The sequence below is a fragment of the Aedes aegypti genome, chromosome 3 (assembly GCF_002204515.2).
Source record: "Aedes aegypti strain LVP_AGWG chromosome 3, AaegL5.0 Primary Assembly, whole genome shotgun sequence".
In the NCBI taxonomy this organism is placed as follows: Eukaryota; Metazoa; Arthropoda; class Insecta; order Diptera; family Culicidae; genus Aedes; species Aedes aegypti.
In genome coordinates, this window is record NC_035109.1 from 52091582 (window position 1) to 52110973 (window position 19392).

At 39.7% G+C, this 19392-nt stretch overlaps 1 protein-coding gene across 12 annotated transcripts in view; it reads left to right on the top strand.

Annotated features, from left to right (window-relative positions):
• The window catches only part of LOC5573975 (F-BAR domain only protein 2), a 94596-nt gene that overhangs the window by 27456 nt on the left and 47748 nt on the right, over positions 1-19392 (top strand). For 9 of the 12 annotated variants that reach the window (XM_021852129.1, XM_021852128.1, XM_021852127.1 and 6 more), the window contains one exon: positions 356-988. The exons of the other annotated variants lie outside the window; for them this stretch is intronic. In XM_021852129.1, the coding sequence (XP_021707821.1) occupies positions 428-988 (561 nt within the window). In that variant the 5' untranslated portion in view covers positions 356-427. The remainder of the gene's footprint in view (positions 1-355; positions 989-19392) is intronic. 12 annotated transcript variants of the gene reach the window in all.

The window sequence follows — 19392 nt, forward strand, 5'->3', positions numbered from 1 at the left end:
TCACCTTAAAATGGCAAAAGTAAGCCCAATATACATCTACATGCTTCCCAAAGACGTAATGTGTGCAAATTTGGCTAACCTGTTTGCTGTCCACGGAGAAGTGTTCGATACTCGAGAAGATCATTCAGTAATGTTCGACTACAGAATCCATGTGTGATTCGATGATATTTCGTCAAGGTCAAGGTAATTTTGAAAAGATTTTGATTTTGATTTTTGATATCCGTGGATGTTATCACAAGGCTGAAGGAAAGTTCTCTTCTACAACGCATTATGAACTTTGATTAAGTCAAAAGAAATCAATATTTGATAACTACTGTTCTCTCATATAACGGTGCTATTCAAAACGTTTTCTTAGGTCATCTATACTATAACATTCGTATAAATAGTGAATTAGTGAAGTGAGAACAGAAAAAGAAACAAAGGAAAAATGACACAAGCTACCAGAATACTTATCTCTCCGCTTCCCAAACCTGTCACTAAACAAAGTTTGGCAAAGCTATTCGCACACTACGGAGATGTGCTCGATGTGGAAGTGTTCGGATCAAGCGCATCTGTCTACATGGCAAGTCGTGAAGCTGCAGAATTGGCCGTACATCGCTTGCAAGCTCGTGTGGTCGATGGCACCAGCTTGAACATGACTTTAAATAAGGGCAACGTATTGCTGCGCCGAAATCCTTCGAAGTGTGTAGCAAAACCTCACGACACTTCCAACGAAGAAGACAATGCGCGGTATGTATTTTTCGTGTCCAACATCGGGAGCCAGGTGCCGTTAGAAGAAGTTCTAGATCTGTTTCGCGTTTACGGGACGGTGCTCGATGGCAAACGTAAAGCAAATACTACGGCAATGGTGATACTGGAGACAGCTCACTGTGGTACTGATGTGCGTCGAAAGATGTCACGATGCTTCGTTAGAGGTTACCGTATTATGGTCAGTCTCTGGAGCGGTATTGTATGGCAACCGGAGAAGGATGGGAACAACGAGTGCGAGGTAAATATTATATGAGTTAATTCTTATTATCAGAGTAGTTTTGTAACGATTATTCAGTGTCGTTATAGCTAATTTAAGTATTTGAAGGGAAGTCTCAGATTTCTATACCGTACTATACTTTTTAATGTGTAGTCCAATAAACGGAAGAGAGGCTTCATGATATGTATGTAACCAATGAATCATGAGTTCAATCCCAGGGCTCCTCTTTCTGTCCTTGTTCTTTCGGTCATTTTACATTTCATGTAGTTCATGAACATTTCATATACTTAGGGGCCTATTTTGTAAATCGAGCAGATTCATGTGACTCGTCTGTATTCATTGTCGATCAAAGCAAGCATGCATATTTCAGATGTCACCCGTCGACTCCCATAGTAATCCAGTCACATAGAGTGACAACTGTCGAAAAACTCGAGTGATCAGCTCTGTCGAGCGAATTTTTCGGTCGACAGTGACTCCAGTCGAGTCATTTTGATCGACTCAACTTATAAAATAGACCCCTTAATGTAGAATCAAGAGGAAACTGAAGCTGTTGTAATTAGTTTAACCTACTATTACCAATCCGCTAGCTGAAGCAAACTTGTACCATTGACGTCCTTTCCATCAACACCCATGTAATCCGTACGAATTCCACGAAACACAGTTCTATTCGCGGTTTGCAATGAGAGAGCAAATGTAATATCAATTTCTTCTAATTTTCTTCATTGACCATTGTTATATAAAAATAGAAGATCGTCAGCCAAGCTCTTTCAGGACACAAATTTTCAACTTAAAAAATCATAACTCTCGTAAATCTCAACCAACACTGATGAAATTTTCAGACAAGGTCTAGTTTTGATTCGTCGAATACCGAATGGTTACAGAATTATTCCAGTTTCCTTTGGGGTATCTATCAATGGCTAAGTATGTGAGGTATTCCAAAAATTACTATGTTTTTGTCTATATAACGTCCCTGAAACAATATCATGAATTCAATCCTACCTTAAGAATTACAATATATCCCCAGACATCTCCGAAGGGAACCAATTGCATTTTTGTACTAAAATGGGTCATGCGAGAGCATTTTTTTTCATGATATTTTATGAGAAGACTTTAAATGTATTTGAAAAGAATCATTGGTCACATTGGCCGTTTCTGGAACTACTAGAGTACCCTCAAGGAACCTGTGATAGGAGATATTTTCGTTTTCACTCTTTAACAGGTCATACGACAGCTTTTCTTCATGATTTTTCATGAAAATGCTTTGAAATTATTTGAAGTGGATCATTGGTCTTCATTGATCGTTTCTGGAACTGTTGCGAACACCCCTCTGGTAGTGCCGCACCTGCTATCCAGCACCTTGCGCATTAGATCAGAGTGACAGCGATGACAACGGATTGAATGACATGTATGGCATCAACACAAAGGGAGGCGGATTAAAAGATAGGAGTTTGTAGCGCGAGGTTGAAATAGTGAACTCTTTTTCCAATATTTTCGGCTGTAATTGCTAATATTTTACTAAGAATCCTTATACTTTGCTATTAAGCTAATTGAACTCTCAGGTGAGAACAAATTATGAAATTATAATGAATTCGTACAGTATATGCCGATTGTTCTCAGGTTCCCCATTTATGAGGTTATCCCATGAATTTGCTTCGTCACTGCGTTTACTGACATAACTATCATTAAGGTAAAACTACAATAATAATACCCTTGTAAATTCTAAAAATAACTATTCAGTCAGGTCATATTCGCCCTACCCGAGATTCAGTTTAAACTGAGTAGCGAGACAATAATTTGAGTGCTTAATGCATAAAACGTAAGTCTATCTAAAATTGTACCAGAACAACATATCTAATCATGTAGTTTGTTTATAGGAAACTTTAACGTTACCCGAATAAATTCGTTTAAAAGTTCGTGACGTCTCTGACTCTGTGGATAAGGCCACAATTTAAAGTTTCGTTTTCTCGGATGAACTGGATCTGGGAATAATGTCGCGTTCGTGTCAAGATCACGACGAACACAGTTTGGAGCAGAGCTGCCTTCTGTGTGGACAACCGGACACCAGCCAAATGGTTAGCTGCGATGAATGTCAAAGGTGGTATCACTTTGCTTGTGTGGGCGTAACCGACGCTATCGCTGATTATGACTGGAGCTGCCAGAGATGCCAAGGTGCCAGAATCTCTGCTCCAGCGATCACTACGTCCGCTGTTACGTCAATAAGCCATATCGTGCCATCTGCAAGTGCAGAAATGCTGCCAGAGGTAACTTCGGTGTCTCATAACACAGCTGGAATCGTAAATATAGCCTGCTCAGTGCCGCCTAATAATCCATCGACGAACCAACGTTTTTTGCAAGCGTCTTCATCGAGTATTACATGTGATCCCACGCGCACCTACACCAGTTTTATGTCAATACCATTGATTGACCCGTTAACGACAACTGCACCCTCAACACTCCCGCCGTACGCTGTGCCCCCTCCATCATCACATTCAGTACAGCCTACACCTGATTCTCCTGTGTCGTTAGCTCGGCAGAACTTTGTTTCCCGATTGCCGAATGAACTCCGGCTGCGGTTCTTAGAAGAAGAACAGGCTCTAGAAATGAAGCACCTCTTTGAGAGATACCAATTACTATTAGATCGCGTCTCCGATTCGACGACCAGCAACCCTCCACGTACGGCATATTATAGCGGTACGGCGAGCGCAGCAGCGCAGTGTCATCTATTTTCGGCTCATCAACCACGGATGGCAACTGTCGGCTTACCACCTGCTCCCGTTCTACCCAATCCGCAATCTCATTCTTCCCCGGTGATGAATTCTCAGAGCTTCAACAGACCGTCACGTGGCGGCATTTGTTTCCAGTCACATTCTCCCCCGGTGCAAAATAGAGTGAATCAAGAATTGCTTAATGCCAACCCACTACAAACTACTGGATTTGGAAACGACTCAACAATGCTTAACAGAAGCCAAATCGCTGCTCGCCAGGCCGTGTCCAAGGACCTTCCGGAGTATAACGGTGATCCGGAACAATGGCCCTTGTTTTTTGGTACCTTCGAGGGCACAACGCGAATGTGTGGATACACAGCGGAAGAGAACATGATGCGTTTGCAGAAATGCCTAAAAGGAAAGGCACTTGAAGCGGTGCGTTCTCAGTTGCTCCATCCAGGAAACATTGACAGCGTATTAGCAACATTGAAAATGCTCTTTGGCCGACCGGAGATAATAGTACACTCGCTTATACAGAAGATTCAATCATTACCAGCTCCAAAACCCGACAAGTTGAACACATTGATCGACTTCGCCATTGCCGTTAGAAACATGGTAGCAACGGTTCAAAACTGTAACCTGGATGAACATCTGTGCAATATTTCTCTCCTACAAAGTCTTGTAGATAGACTGCCACCCATGATACGATTGAATTGGGCGACCCATCGACAAGGATTGTTTCGTGTAACTCTCACGGAATTTAGCTCGTGGCTGTACACGCTCGCTGAAGCGGCAAGTACCGTAACTATACCGCAAATCCAGAATGAGCCGGAAAAACCACGACGCCTACGAAGAGACGACGGGTTCCTGAACGCTCACAGTGAGCCTAGCCCAAAATCATGTGAATATGGAGCAAATTCGAGTGGGTGCATAATTTGTCAAGGAGGTTGCGAAAGTGTAGGAGATTGCAAACAGTTCTTGATCTTGGATCATCCGTCGCGATGGAATCTACTCCGCGAATTCAAGCTTTGCCGAAGTTGTCTTGCGAAGCACTCAGGACCATGTAAATCGACCAGGACATGTGGTAAAAATGGATGCACCTTCAAACACCACAGGTTGCTGCATAACGATGCAAAAGATAATCGACCAATGACCTCTGGCGCGATTGCAGCTGGGAATCATCATGATAGCGCGTGTAATCGGACCAGTCATAACGACACTGGACACAACTGCAACACTCATCAAGCAGATAGTAAACCCGTTTTGTTCCAGTATGTCCCCGTTACTCTGCATAACCAAGGGATGAAAATACGGACCTACGCCTTTCTGGATCTTGGATCTTCGGTCACCTTATTGGAGGAAAACTTGGCTTCCGAGCTGCGATTGGAAGGACATAGCTATCCATTATGTCTTCGTTGGACTGGTGATACCTGTAAATATGAAGATTCAGCCAAAATTGTTGCTGTGGATATTTCTGGGTCATGCGATGAATCAAACCTACATAGACTTGCCGAAGTCTTTACTGTGAAGCAATTGAAATTACCGTATCAGTCCCTCCGGTTTAAAGATCTTTCAAAGAAGCATAAATATCTTCAAGGTGTACCGGTGGACTCGTATTCAGAGGTTCAACCGCGAATACTTATTGGGATGAACAACGTTAGACTAGCGCATCCCTTGGAGAGTCGGGAAGGAGGAGAAAATGAGCCCATTGCAGCCAAAACGAGATTGGGATGGATGGTGTTTGGGACGTGTTCTACAGGTGGACACTCCAGCTCGACAACGATTCCACATAGCTTCCATGTTTGCCATCATCTGATGGAAACAGACATAGAGCTCAACTCTGATGTAAAAAACTATTTTGCTCTGGAAAGCGTGGGCATTTCAAAGCCAGAGAGACTGCTTCTCTCAACCGAGGACGAACGTGCTATGAATATGATGCGTTCTGTGACAAAGTTTGATAATGGAAGGTACTGTACCGGATTATTGTGGAAGTACGACGACGTCCGACTCCCTGACAGCAAGCCCATGGCACTTCGACGGCATGCATGTCTAATGAAAAGAATGCAGCGCGACCCCGATTTAGCTTTAACGTTGATGAATAAGATGGACGAGTACATCATGAAAGGATACGTTCGTAAAATGTCTTCGGAAGAGCAGCGGAAACAAAGCAACCGTATATGGTATTTACCAATGTTCCCCGTGTACAACCCGAACAAACCCAACAAAGTTCGAATTGTATGGGATGCGGCGGCTGTCGTGGCAGGGACCTCTCTCAACGCTGTCCTGATGAAGGGGCCAGATCAGCTGACAGCTCTACCGTTTGTATTGTATCGATTCCGGGAGAAACGTATAGCTGTTTCCGGCGACATCGCGGAAATGTTTCTCCGCATTCAAATGAATGAAGATGACCAGCAGTGCCAGCGTATTTTATGGTGTGATCGAAATGGCACGATCGGTGAGTACATAGTAACGGTAATGACCTTCGGTGCTAAATGTTCGCCTAGCTGCGCCCAGTACGTAGTTAAACAAAACGCGAATCGGTTTCAATCTGAATTTCCAGAAGCCGTAGAAGTTATTGAGAAGGGCCACTATGTCGACGACATGCTAGCGAGCGTTGATACGGAGGAAGAGGCTATAAAGCTAGCGAAGGATGTGCGTCACATACATCAGCAGGGAGGTTTCACGATGAGAAATTGGATTTCGAACTCAACAGTCGTTGTAAATGCTTTAGGGGATACCTCCACAACAGAGAAAAGCCTGGATGTGAACAAGGACACGGTATTGGAAAAAGTCCTTGGTATGTGGTGGGACACAAAAACAGATACATTCCGCTACAAGTTATCAACCGAACGGAATCAGAAATTGCTTACTGGTCAGAAACACCCAACGAAACGTGATATTCTGCGCGTGTTAATGTCGGTCTACGATCCCCTCGGCCTGTTGTCCAACTACATGATACATTTGAAGCTGCTCTTCCAAGAAATTTGGCGAGTGGGTATTTCATGGGACGACGAAATTGGCAGGCAACAATTGGAAAAATGGAACCACTGGCTCGATCTTCTCCCTACGGCCGAATCTGTTCGAATCCCTCGATGTTACCACCTGTCACCTTCACGAGGATTCGAAAGAACCGTAGAACTCCATACGTTCGTCGATGCCAGCGAACTTGGGTATGCTGCCGTTTGCTATTTCCGGTTCACTGAAGGAGAACATATCTCATGCTCATTGGTAGGTTCTAAAAGTCGAGTTGCGCCAATAAAATTTGTGTCAATTCCACGTCTTGAGCTTCAGGCTGCGGTTATTGGTACCAGGTTAGCAAAAAGCATCGAAGAGGGTCACTCCATAAAAATTACACGTCGCTATTTTTGGACAGACGCACGTGACGTAATGTGTTGGCTCAAATCCGACCACCGAAAATATTCTCAATTTGTTGCCTTTCGCGTCGGGGAAATATTGGAAGCAACAGATGTGTCGGAATGGAAATGGCTGCCAGGTAAATCCAACGTTGCCGACGAGGGCACAAAGTGGAAGAACCACCCAAATTTCGACGTAAACTCTCGATGGTTTTCTGGACCGCCTTTCTTATCAAGACCGATTGAAGAATGGCCGACAACGTGTGTAAACCGAGAAACTAAAGAGGAATTGCGACCAAGGTTAATGCACCACTGCATGTATGGAGGCAATAATATACTGCGACCTGAAGTTTACTCGAGTTGGAGACGAATACAACGGATTTCTGCTTCAGTTCTGCGTTTTCCTGCTAATGTTAGGCGTAAAATGAAAGGCGAACAACTTCTTCTAGGCCCATTCACTAGCGAAGAGTTATTATCGGCTCAAATTTTCCTCTTCAAGCGTGCTCAATGGGAATGTTATGGTAACGAGATGACAACGTTGTCGCGTCACGAGGAATCAAGAACGCCAATCCTACCTAAGACAAGCCCTCTCTACAAATTAGGCCCAGCTCTCGACTCGACCGGCTTGATGCGCATACACAGTCGTATCGATGTGTGTGACTTCGCTGGTGAAAATACACAGTTTCCAATTGTTTTACCACGAAGCCATCCACTAACTAAGTTAGTGCTCCAAGATATCCACGAAAAATACCACCATCAATGTAACGAGACGTTCGTTAACGAAGCACGTAAAAGATTTTACATACCAAAGGTGCGTGTCGAGTGTAATAGAATTCGCAGAGATTGTCAACGTTGTAAAATTCGTCGAGCAAGACCGGAACCTCCAATGATGGCTAACCTACCCCAGGAGAGATTGGCGGCGTACGTGCGCCCATTTTCTTACATCGGCGTCGATTACTTTGGGCCTTATCAAGTCACAGTTCGGAGACGCCCTGAGAAACGTTGGGGAGTCCTGGTGACCTGTTTGACGACTAGAGCTATACATATTGAAATAGCTAATTCTCTATCGACTGATTCATGCATAATGGCTCTGCATAACTGCTTTGGTAGACGGGGAACTCCAATAGAAATAATAAGTGATCGCGGAACCAATTTTGTGGGAGCATCCAAGGAGCTGAAGGAAGCGCAAGCTCTCATCGATAGCCATCATTTGGCGACAGAATTCACAACACCAACTACAACTTGGAGATTCAATCCTCCCGCGTCACCACATATGGGAGGCGCTTGGGAGCGATTGATACAGACTGTCAAGCGGATTCTGACGGAACTGAAACTCAGCCATTCGCCCACCGACGAAGTTTTAAGGAACTCAATGATCAAAATTGAGAATATTGTCAACAGCAGACCTCTCACACACGTCCCTATCGATGACGAGTCGTCACCGGCCTTAACACCAAACCATTTCTTGGTCGGTTCTTCGAATGGTTCAAAACCCCTTGTACCCTATTGCGATAGTGCTAAAGCTGTGAAACATTCTTGGCAAACTTCAGACATTCTCGCAAACTATTTCTGGAAACGATGGGTCAATGAATACGCTCCAGAAATTACTCGCAGAACTAAATGGTACAGCCCTACAAAATCGATTGTTTTGGGAGATGTCGTGATTATAGTGGATTCAACCCTTCCGAGAAACTGTTGGCCCAAGGGCAGAGTAATAGCTATCAAAACTTCGAAGGATGGTCAAGTGCGCTCAGCGACTGTCCAAACCATTTCCGGAATATATGAACGACCGGTGGTAAAATTGGCGGTACTGGACATCGCAGGAAACAGAAGCATGCTGGACCAGGGTCCACCTGCTGGGGGGGACTGTTGCGAACACCCCTCTGGTAGTGCCGCACCTGCTATCCAGCACCTTGCGCATTAGATCAGAGTGACAGCGATGACAACGGATTGAATGACATGTATGGCATCAACACAAAGGGAGGCGGATTAAAAGATAGGAGTTTGTAGCGCGAGGTTGAAATAGTGAACTCTTTTTCCAATATTTTCGGCTGTAATTGCTAATATTTTACTAAGAATCCTTATACTTTGCTATTAAGCTAATTGAACTCTCAGGTGAGAACAAATTATGAAATTATAATGAATTCGTACAGTATATGCCGATTGTTCTCAGGTTCCCCATTTATGAGGTTATCCCATGAATTTGCTTCGTCACTGCGTTTACTGACATAACTATCATTAAGGTAAAACTACAATAATAATACCCTTGTAAATTCTAAAAATAACTATTCAGTCAGGTCATATTCGCCCTACCCGAGATTCAGTTTAAACTGAGTAGCGAGACAATAATTTGAGTGCTTAATGCATAAAACGTAAGTCTATCTAAAATTGTACCAGAACAACATATCTAATCATGTAGTTTGTTTATAGGAAACTTTAACGTTACCCGAATAAATTCGTTTAAAAGTTCGTGACGTCTCTGACTCTGTGGATAAGGCCACAGGAACCATCGGGATGCCATCAGGGAACTGCTTTGAGGGGACAACTGCTTTTTTTACCAAAACTGAAGACTTCTACAGTATTTGAAAAAGATCTTAGGTCATATTGGCCGTTTCTGGAACTACTAGGATGCCCTCAGGGAACCTGTGACATGGGACATTTTCGTTTTCACTCTTAAACAGGTCATATAACAGCCTTTCTTCATATTTTTTCAAATTATTTGAAGTAGGTTATTGGACCAGCATTGAGCTAAATTGGCCATTTCTGAAATCACTGGGATGCCCTCAGGGAATCGCTTCGAGGAGATTCAGCCGTCCTTTTCATATCGCATTGCACTGCCTTGATTTCCTGGTATAATAGACGTAAAAATCTTTTCACTCATCCATATGTTCTGTAACAATCTTACGCTTCATCAAGGGGATAATTTGTGCAATATCACGTTTGCCGACATTGCAGGGATTAAAGATAAGCCATAACAAAAACTTTCTCAAGAATTTGGTTCTTGTCCATTGTTTGATTATACAAGCATCAGTTGCAGTGGACCTTAATCACCGTCTGTTTAACCGCACTTCAAGCCACCGTAGTGGACAGACTTTTTTGTTTATAACTAGCATTGGGCGTTTCATTGTTGCTGCATATTTTAAGCTATTCATCAGAGTAGAATATTGCACAAAATAAATTAAGGCAGAATAATTGTACGAAACTGTTATGAAAATGCATAAGATTTTACTGAATTAAAACTGATTTTAACAGAAATCGCCCAATATCTCCTGTTTGACACATGCAGAATCTTAGTTTATTCCGTGCCATAATCCGCGTATGCAGTATTGTTTGATGTGGGATATCGTAGACCTGTCCGTAAACCATCCGAACGAGCATTGACTGCGTGTGATTGAAATTCCACGTTGGTTCCACACATTGTTGCTAGAGTGATTCTCCATGGTGGAGACGATTTACTACTAGGGTATGTGTGCCAATTACAATTGCAACAAGTCTACAATATGAATGAAAATCAGTTTTTAACCGCTTTTCAAAAACATAAGCATGACTTGTTTTTGTTAATGACTAGTTTGAAGCCTTGCAAAACAAATGAATTCAACAGTTTCAATATCAAAAGAATTAAAAGCCTCTAAAAATTGGGTTTCAAAAACTTTGTATCAATTATGGCAATCGTGTTCCTGGCATTAGTCATAAAACTGTACCAATAGGATTCTTAAATGTTTGATAAAATTTTCATTTTATTAATTAACACAACAGAGCGTTTAAGAGGTGAACCCGCCTAAGGCTGAAAGCCTCTATAATAAAGAAAATCAAAATCAAATCAAAATCAAATCACAACAGAACGTGTCCTTGCTACGACTTTAGCAAAAAACGACTTCGTCATATTCAAACTAAAAAAAAATGGTCGAGATTTGAACCTTTGCACTTATGATCATGTTTGACGTTTACTTCGCTGACAAATTTCCACTGGGGTTCTATCTGAAATTTCGAGAGAAACACGGAATACAAAATACACTTAAAATTTAAGTTTAAACGAACCAGTATCGCCAGAGTATCGCGATAATTGGGTTCTCATACACTCTTTGTACCAGTTACCGCCGTAGTGGATGAAACATGATTTCAAATTTAAAACAATAAATTTGGTTGTTCATCAGCCAATATTGTTTATTTGTCCTCATTAGGCAACATTAATTGTTTGAAGTAGTTTTATCGGACGGAAACATAAATTTCGATACGAGTGTCCTTTAATGAACTGCCAAGAAAATATCGAATGCGTGAAGAAATATTTCGAAATTTTTGTTTTTCGATGTGTATTGCACGATAAAAAATAAATAGTTCTGTCCTGGAACAATAGAACAAATCTCCTTTTGTTCTATCCCAGTCAGCATTTTGATTGGTATAACTTTTGTTATACATCATTCTATATGTATCAATTCAATCGTATAGAATGCACGAAAAGGCTATATACCTACCAAAGTGGAGGCTATATGCGTACTTGGCACGACTTTTTCGGACTTTCTGCGATCAGATATACGAGGCCACAAAATTTGGATGAAAATAAAAAAAAAAGTTTCCAACGAGTCTCGAACACGGGACCTCTGAATCAGGAATCGGGCACCTTACCACTGTCCCACCAAGGGCTTATCCTTATTCGAAGGGTGATTGTTTGCCAATGTTAATACATGTTTCATGTAGAGCGACACATACTTTGTTGTTCTTTGATGCCCATCGTCAGCAGATAGACAAAGTTTGGGTGGCAATTTTTGCTAAGTTATTGCGATTTCATACGATGCTTACTGGATTGATATATGATCTGTCAGTTTATATAAAATAACGTGATTCTATGTTGCACTATTTACGACATGTTTTGTTGTCAACATAGATTGTCGTTTATGAATCGTATTGGGGATTTACATACAACTTGTATTGACATTGATAACGCTTAATATGGCATCTTGTGCAATTCTGATTTTGGACGCATGAATATGTGATTTTGGATGCACATTCTTATACGATACGTGGTTCACTGGGATTACTATAACTGGTACTTCTACCCTACAAACCCTCTCTACGGAAGGTGTGCGGCAATGGAACAACGACTAATTTCCCATTTGAATGGCTGTTCCACTGCTAGCTTTCAGTTTTGGCGCGCCGCTGATTAAATTGTCGTGCTTAACTGTTGTAATACACCCGTTCTTTGGGCGTGTTACTTGATTACGTGAGAGCCGTGACATCTGGGTACATTTTTGTTTTCTTGCTGATAGTAGTACACTCTGTCATGCGACTGTACGCAGCTTTACGCCATATGGGCGGTACCGAGTTTTATGGTGTGCACAGTAAATTTACTACTGAGTTTATTGCTTCCAATTCAACGCTAATGGAGATCTCAAACCAGGACTATCGGATACTGCCGCAGATATAGTATAATAATTTAGTGATTGCACCGATAAGAATTTTGTTATTCAATGTTCATGGTTTTTGGCATACAGCAATTGGTAATATGTGATTACTGGAGGCTCGTCCCAGTAGGGTGTATTCAGGAGTTACTAGAGGAGTCAGAAAATATAACAGAAGGCACTAATAAATGCATCTTCAAAAGTATTATCGCAACAATCGTTGCAGGAATCTTTGAAAAAAATCTTAGAAAAATACTCAAAAGAATCCCTAGTTGAATTTATTAAAGAGGAACGCTCGGAGGAATATTAAAATATTCCCGCAGAAGTCCCTGGCGAAACTCGCAGATAAACTCTGAACAACAGGGATATGTTCTTGAAAAATTTCCTGGAAGAATCCCTTGAACTATTCTCAAAGAATGCTCTGAAAGAATTTCCGAAGGAAACTCTTAAGAGATTCTTCAAAGAAAATCAAAAGAAATCACTAATGGAGCTCTTGAATGAAAATCTCGAGAAGATATATAGGTAGTAGTATCTGGGAGAATTGTCAAATGAACTTCGAAATATTGTTAAGATATTCCCGAAGGAACCACTGAAAAATTTCTGAAGTTGTTTTGTAACTTTCAAAAATTTTCATCAAGTTTTCGCTATCATACGTTTTTTCAAGTATTATTATAATATAATATGTAGAAATATATACGCCGTTTCCAAGTTTGTTCTTTTCATTCTTTTCATTAAAAGCTAAAGCTACAGAAATCACCCCAGGAAATGCTCTTACCATCCTTGCAGGCATTTTGTCTTCTTCTTTTTCACGGCTCTACAATAACACAAAGGAGAAGCTCAACTACTTTCTATAACGGGTAACGGGTTTATATTTAGGACACTACCGTATATGCACAGATAGTTGCTTACAGACATTCGATAATCTGTCTATTCAACCACACTAAACACTATCTAAAGCTTATTGAATTCCCTGGGAAAATCTAGGCATCCAGCTCCAATCCCCGTCCACTTAGTCAGCGATGTCACATCTTCGTGTCGTTTCACGCCTGATCAGTCACGCGAAACGTTAAATTCATCCCACCTAACCCAACCGAACTGTATAGTCAGTGCAAACAAGCACATGCCGCTTCTGTCTGTGACGCGCCCTCTTCTGGATCTTTATTGAATTATTTATCGAAATAGGCTACGACGTGCGCCTGTTGTGAACAACCCCGTAGTGTCGTTTCCTCGCGCATCATCATCGTCGTTGGAATTGATTCGTTTCCATCTGCTTTTAGCTTTTAAATGTTCACGTTGCCCCGTGCAATCAGCATCGTCAGAAAGTTACATCAGTTTGTAGGATTGCACTCTGGAACAAAGTGCCACTTGTTACCAATCCGGAAGACGCATTATCGTAATTGACTGAATGACGACGGAATTTGCATATTGTACTGCCTTTATTTCAAACGTTTTTGGATCTCAACTTTAGTTCGCTAAAATCATCTGCTTCAATCTAGATCTGTGCAGTTATTTGATTTCGCAGGCCAAGTCCGACTAATTTGATTTAAGTCAATTTAGCGAATCTCCATTGCTAGTCGCTGCTGTATCCCATTATATGAATCAACATTTATTCTTCGCAATTAAGGTTACCATCGTCAGTATGGAGAGCTAGGACATTCCAAGTCGTTTCTGGAAAATGATCAGAAAACAACGAGTTTGTTAGGTAACTTTCTGTGAAAAGCGCCTGTCGTCAGTACATGTCCTGCCAAGAAAGGACGGATGGTAACTCTTTTCACGAGAGGTTGCAATAAAGCAGTTTCAATCAACTCAGTCGTAAGCATTTTTTGCGAAATCTCTATTTTTACTTCCGTTATTTGCTTTTTCAAACTAATTGCATAATTGAATTGAATTGTTTTGTTGAAAATTACTCAAGTAGTGATGATCACAAAAAAATTATAAAAAATAGAATGTAGCGGACTTTTACACTGTGTACTTGTTTCACTTTCTAAAACATAAACATAACATTCCTTCATAACTTGACATTTCCATTTATAAGACAGTCTCTTCAATATCGACTAAGAAAAAGTTGAGTGCATTTTGTAAACATTGTTTTGAAATCAAGGTTTTTTTTTCGAATACACCTCGATCAAATTTCAACTAATTTAGTAATCCACAAAACACAAAAAAGTTTGGAAATGAACAAAGCACAGAAGGTTCCAAATTTTAGAGCTAAGAAAGTAGAAGTCCCATGTTATCGAAAACGAAGTTCTGTATTTTAGGGGCCCAGATAGCCGTAGCGGTAAACGCGCAGCTATTGAGTTAGACCAAACTGAGGGTCGTGGGTTCGAATCCCACCGGTCGAGGATCTTTTCGGGTTGGAAATTTTCTCGGCTTTCTAGGGCATAGAGTATCTTCGTACCTGCCACCAGAGTTGCTCGCTGTCACTATCAACGCTTAAAATTTGCTGATTTGTACAGCCGACTGCGATACGATTCAGATCAATCTATATCACATCAACATCATGCTGTCTACTCCATCACTAGTGCATTGATGGCGATAGACTATGGATATCACTGATGGGTTAAGTTTAGCCTTAAATTAAGCAAATAAAATGGCAATTTATCAGTACGATATTTTTTATAGTGCTACACATCGTTTAAAACTATATGTTGGTCACTGAAAAACATTAATTGCATGGATAATTACCACGTGATCACTCATTCTGCAGTGATTATGATCTAGAGTGCGATGTCCCATCACTACTGTTGGTTGTCAAATCAAAGTGATATTGATAGCTCGCAAGTGATATTGATAGTTTTAGGCCATCAGCCATCAGCTGATATGATTGATATTAAGCAACTCTGCCTGCCACACGATATACACATGCAAAAATGGTCAATTGGCATAGAAAGCTCTCAGTTAATAACTGTGGAAGTGCTCATAAGAACACTAATCTGAGAAGCAGGCTTTGTCCCAGTTGAGACGTAACGCCAGAATGAAGAAGAAGAAGTATTTGTAAACAAAACGGGAATATGCTGATTCGTATATTATTTTTGAATATCCGATGTTTTCAAATATCTCGTGTTTAATGGAAACATTCTGAAGGTGCACAATATCATATACTTGACCTATTGAGAAACATATGAAGGCTTTAAAAAGGCCTCTGATTACTTGGGTAGTATTTATCGAGTATGCTTCCAGTACTTGATGGTGGTTTCTTTTCTCACATCGTTTGTGAGATTTGCACCAATATTTGGCAAATATGTAGTGAATGCAGGTCCAATGAGAATAATAGGCGAAATTGTCATTATCATCGTTGGTAGATCGTGCCCAGGCCAATCGAAATTTTTGGTAGGAATCTTCCTAGTGTCTTCGTTTATTCCTACTCTGAATTAATCTCGAGATCCTTGATTAACACTACTTAACATAATTTATGACAATTGATTTAAGGCCCTCAGTGGATTCTTAGTGAAATCCTCTTGGTGATTCCTGACAACACCATTCTGGGATTCCTTTTGAGATGTTGGATTTATTCGTGGGAAAGCCCTGAACAGATACTTGACGAAACTAAAAAATAATCATTGAGGATCTTTTGATTAGATCCTGCAATGATGGACTTCTGGCGAAATTCAGAAAAGGTTGCTTTGAAAATGTTTTGCGAGCCTCATGGTTAACTAACTGGTAATTTTCGCTGACATACTCAGCGAATATCTGAGTGTTTGCGTGTTTATGACTGTAAAAGTGGAAATACTTGACGCATTTCTGATCGGTGAAATTCTTGGTGAATCTACTGTGAGCAACATGGATATCTTATGTACTCTCTTGATGAGCTCCTTAACATACTTGTTGCGAGTGCTTCAATGTCAGATTGTAGATGAAGTCAGAAACTTTGACCCTGGAATGCCTTTTTGGATCAACATGAATGGTCTTGACGAATTATATGGAAGATCCGTAGACGATTTTCAGATTGTTTCATCATCTCCAACATATTTAACAAAAAGTTTAACGCAGGATTTTCAGTTTTTTGCCAAGACTTCGATATTTTTGCTTTTTAATGATAATTATCGATTACTTTTCCAAATCGTAAGTAATTTTCACACGTTTTGAATTAATCTACATTTTTTTTCATGTACATTCAGGAGCAAAAGTTTTGGTTTACCCCCTCAAAAACATACAAATGTGTTTTGACCATAGCTCTGCGATTTCACATCCAATTTAAACTCTTTATGGTGCATTCGAAAGACAATAAATTATTCTTACTTTGCACTGTGATTTATTTCGTCGATTTCATGCGCTTCTTGAACACCGCCCAAACCGTTGATTTTAGCGATATAGTTTGTTCGGAGATGTTTCTTGGTAGATTAAAGCGCATCTTCTGATGAAAAAAGTTTTGTGATCAATCCACCTAGCAGTGAGATAGAAAAACTATTTTTCAAAACATTTAGATAGACATATGGTGTCTTCGGCAAAGTTGCAGAATAGGCAATTTGAAACAACTTTGTCGAAGACATAATTTTTCTATCTCTTATATTTTTTGAGATATATGCCGTTGTATGTGAATAACCCCTAAAAATCATATTTTTAATCATAACTTTTTTTCCACGAATTTTGACATTTTTTGTGATTTCTACAGAGTTTTTTTGTCATGAAAAAACCCGTGTTTTTGCTGAACACATCATCACGCTATCTTTTGAAGTTACAAAGTTATTTATTAATCACTCCTTTTTCAAGGGGTAGTTTAGGCCCCTATAACTGCCTTCGGCGCAAAATGGCGCAGACAAGTTTTACAAATCATGAAAGTACCATATCTTCCCTTTCGGCAGATGATAAAAACATTTATCTATAATCATGGGTTCTTACTATTTAATACGCCTTATTAAAATGATTTCTACCGATAATTCCTTTACTTCAGAGGATAAAGATGTGCGATATTCAGCAAAAAACACGCAATTTAAGATATCTAACAACTTTGTAGAAGACATGGCAAATGTTAAAAATCTTAGTAAAAAGTTATAAACAATAATGATTTTAAAGGATTTTTTTCATACGAATTTGTGTACTTTCTGTTAAAAACTTCGTAACTCTTTTACAAGATTTTTAAAATTTTTCATGTCTTCTACAAAGTTGTTGGATATCTTAAATTTCGTGTTTTTGCTGAATATCGCACATCTTTATCTCCTCTCTATCTCTTGAAGTAAAGGAATTATCGGTAGAAATCGTTTTAATAAGGCGTATTTGTTCAATAGTAAGAACCCATGAAAAGACGCTTATAGACAAATGTTTTTATCATCTTGACAAAAAAAACTTTGTAGAAATCACAAAAACTGTCAAAATTCTTAGAAAAAAGTTATGATTAAAATATGATTTTTAGGGACCATTCACATAAAACGGCATATATCTCAAAAAATATAAGAGATAGAAAAATCATGTCTTCGACAAAGTTGTTTTAAATTACCAATTCTACAACTTTGCCGAAGACACCATATGTCTATCTAAATGTTTTGAAAAATAGTTTTTCTATCTCACTTTGATCACAAAACTTTTTTCATCAGAAGATGCGCTTTAATATACCACGAAACTTCTCCGAACAAACTATATCGCTAAAATCAACGGTTTGGGCGGTGTGCAAGAAGCGCATGAAATCGACGAAATAAAACACAGTGCTTCGTAGGTATTTCGACATCTACAGTTTTGTTTTATTTATTAAATTTTTACTTAAAGTTGTGACATTTTTTTCAAAAAACACACTGAAAAGACATGGCTGATTTTCTTGGCATTGAATTGACCAAAATTGTAAATTAGTGCGTCATTAGAATCGTAATCTTATATTCTTTGAAGGGCGCTTGCAAAAATTTGGCGGAAAAATCCAAAAACTATTTGATATTAATCAAATATTCATTCAAGTCATCGTGCAGAAGTTTGGCTTCACCCCTTAGTATCGTGCAAAAGTTTGGATTCACTAGAACTTTTTTGAAACACGAAAGATTACGTAAAATATTACGTAAATTACGTGAAATTTTGTGAAATCTCGTACCAATGTTTTGAATTATCGAAATTGTACGCTGAAGATGGTAAACTACTCCCAAGCTCCGTCTGCTGGTTTTTTGTGCAATTTTGATTATTCTGGTCAATCACATAGCAACTAAGAATTGTACGGTCATCAATGCTTATGCTTATGCCTTATGCTTAGAGCTATTGAAGGACGCGAAAGTTGAAAATCTTGCTTTCGTCGTTTTTTAATTCCGAAAATTAAACATAATAAATGAAAAATCTAGTTAATTCGGAGTGGAAAATGTAGAATTTTGTCTACGGAACTTGTAGTTTTGACATACTAAGTCAATGTGATCTATTAAAGCACATTGATACTTTGTTTGTTTACTCTTCTGACTTACAGCTGATTGAAGTTTACAAGAGTTCTTCAGATGGTTTAACTGGAAACCGCCCCATATTTTCTGAATTGTTCGAGTTTGTCAAGGATATCGCTACAAACAATGCCAAAGAATTAAATTATTCACATTACATTTAAATTACTCAAAAAAGTTAAAACTGTGGGAAATCTCAATGTTTAGAAAGATGAAATGCTAGTCTAGATGTTTGATAAATTGTATGACCCTCTAAAGTTTGCCAGGATTGCTTTCGAGAATCTCATCTAAATCTTCTTCCGGGGCTCTACTAGAAATTGTGTGGGACTAGCTCCAAGAATTCCTTGAAAAAAACCTTGCAAAAAGTATCTTCAAGCAATATGTAAAAAATTCCTTTCGGATTTTCTAGAAATTTGTTTAACAAATCAAATTCTTTATCGATAACACTACATCGCTTTCCTCTAAGGTTCAAGGAACCCCTTTATCAGCAAAGTCGTTTACCAACACACAACCAAACCATTATCTGTTTACAAATCCTGTAATCCTTACGTGTAAGCAAGTTTTTTTTCGCCACTCTTGAGAAGTGCCAGACAGCAAAATTCTCGCAATGAGACAAATAGTAAACGGTGA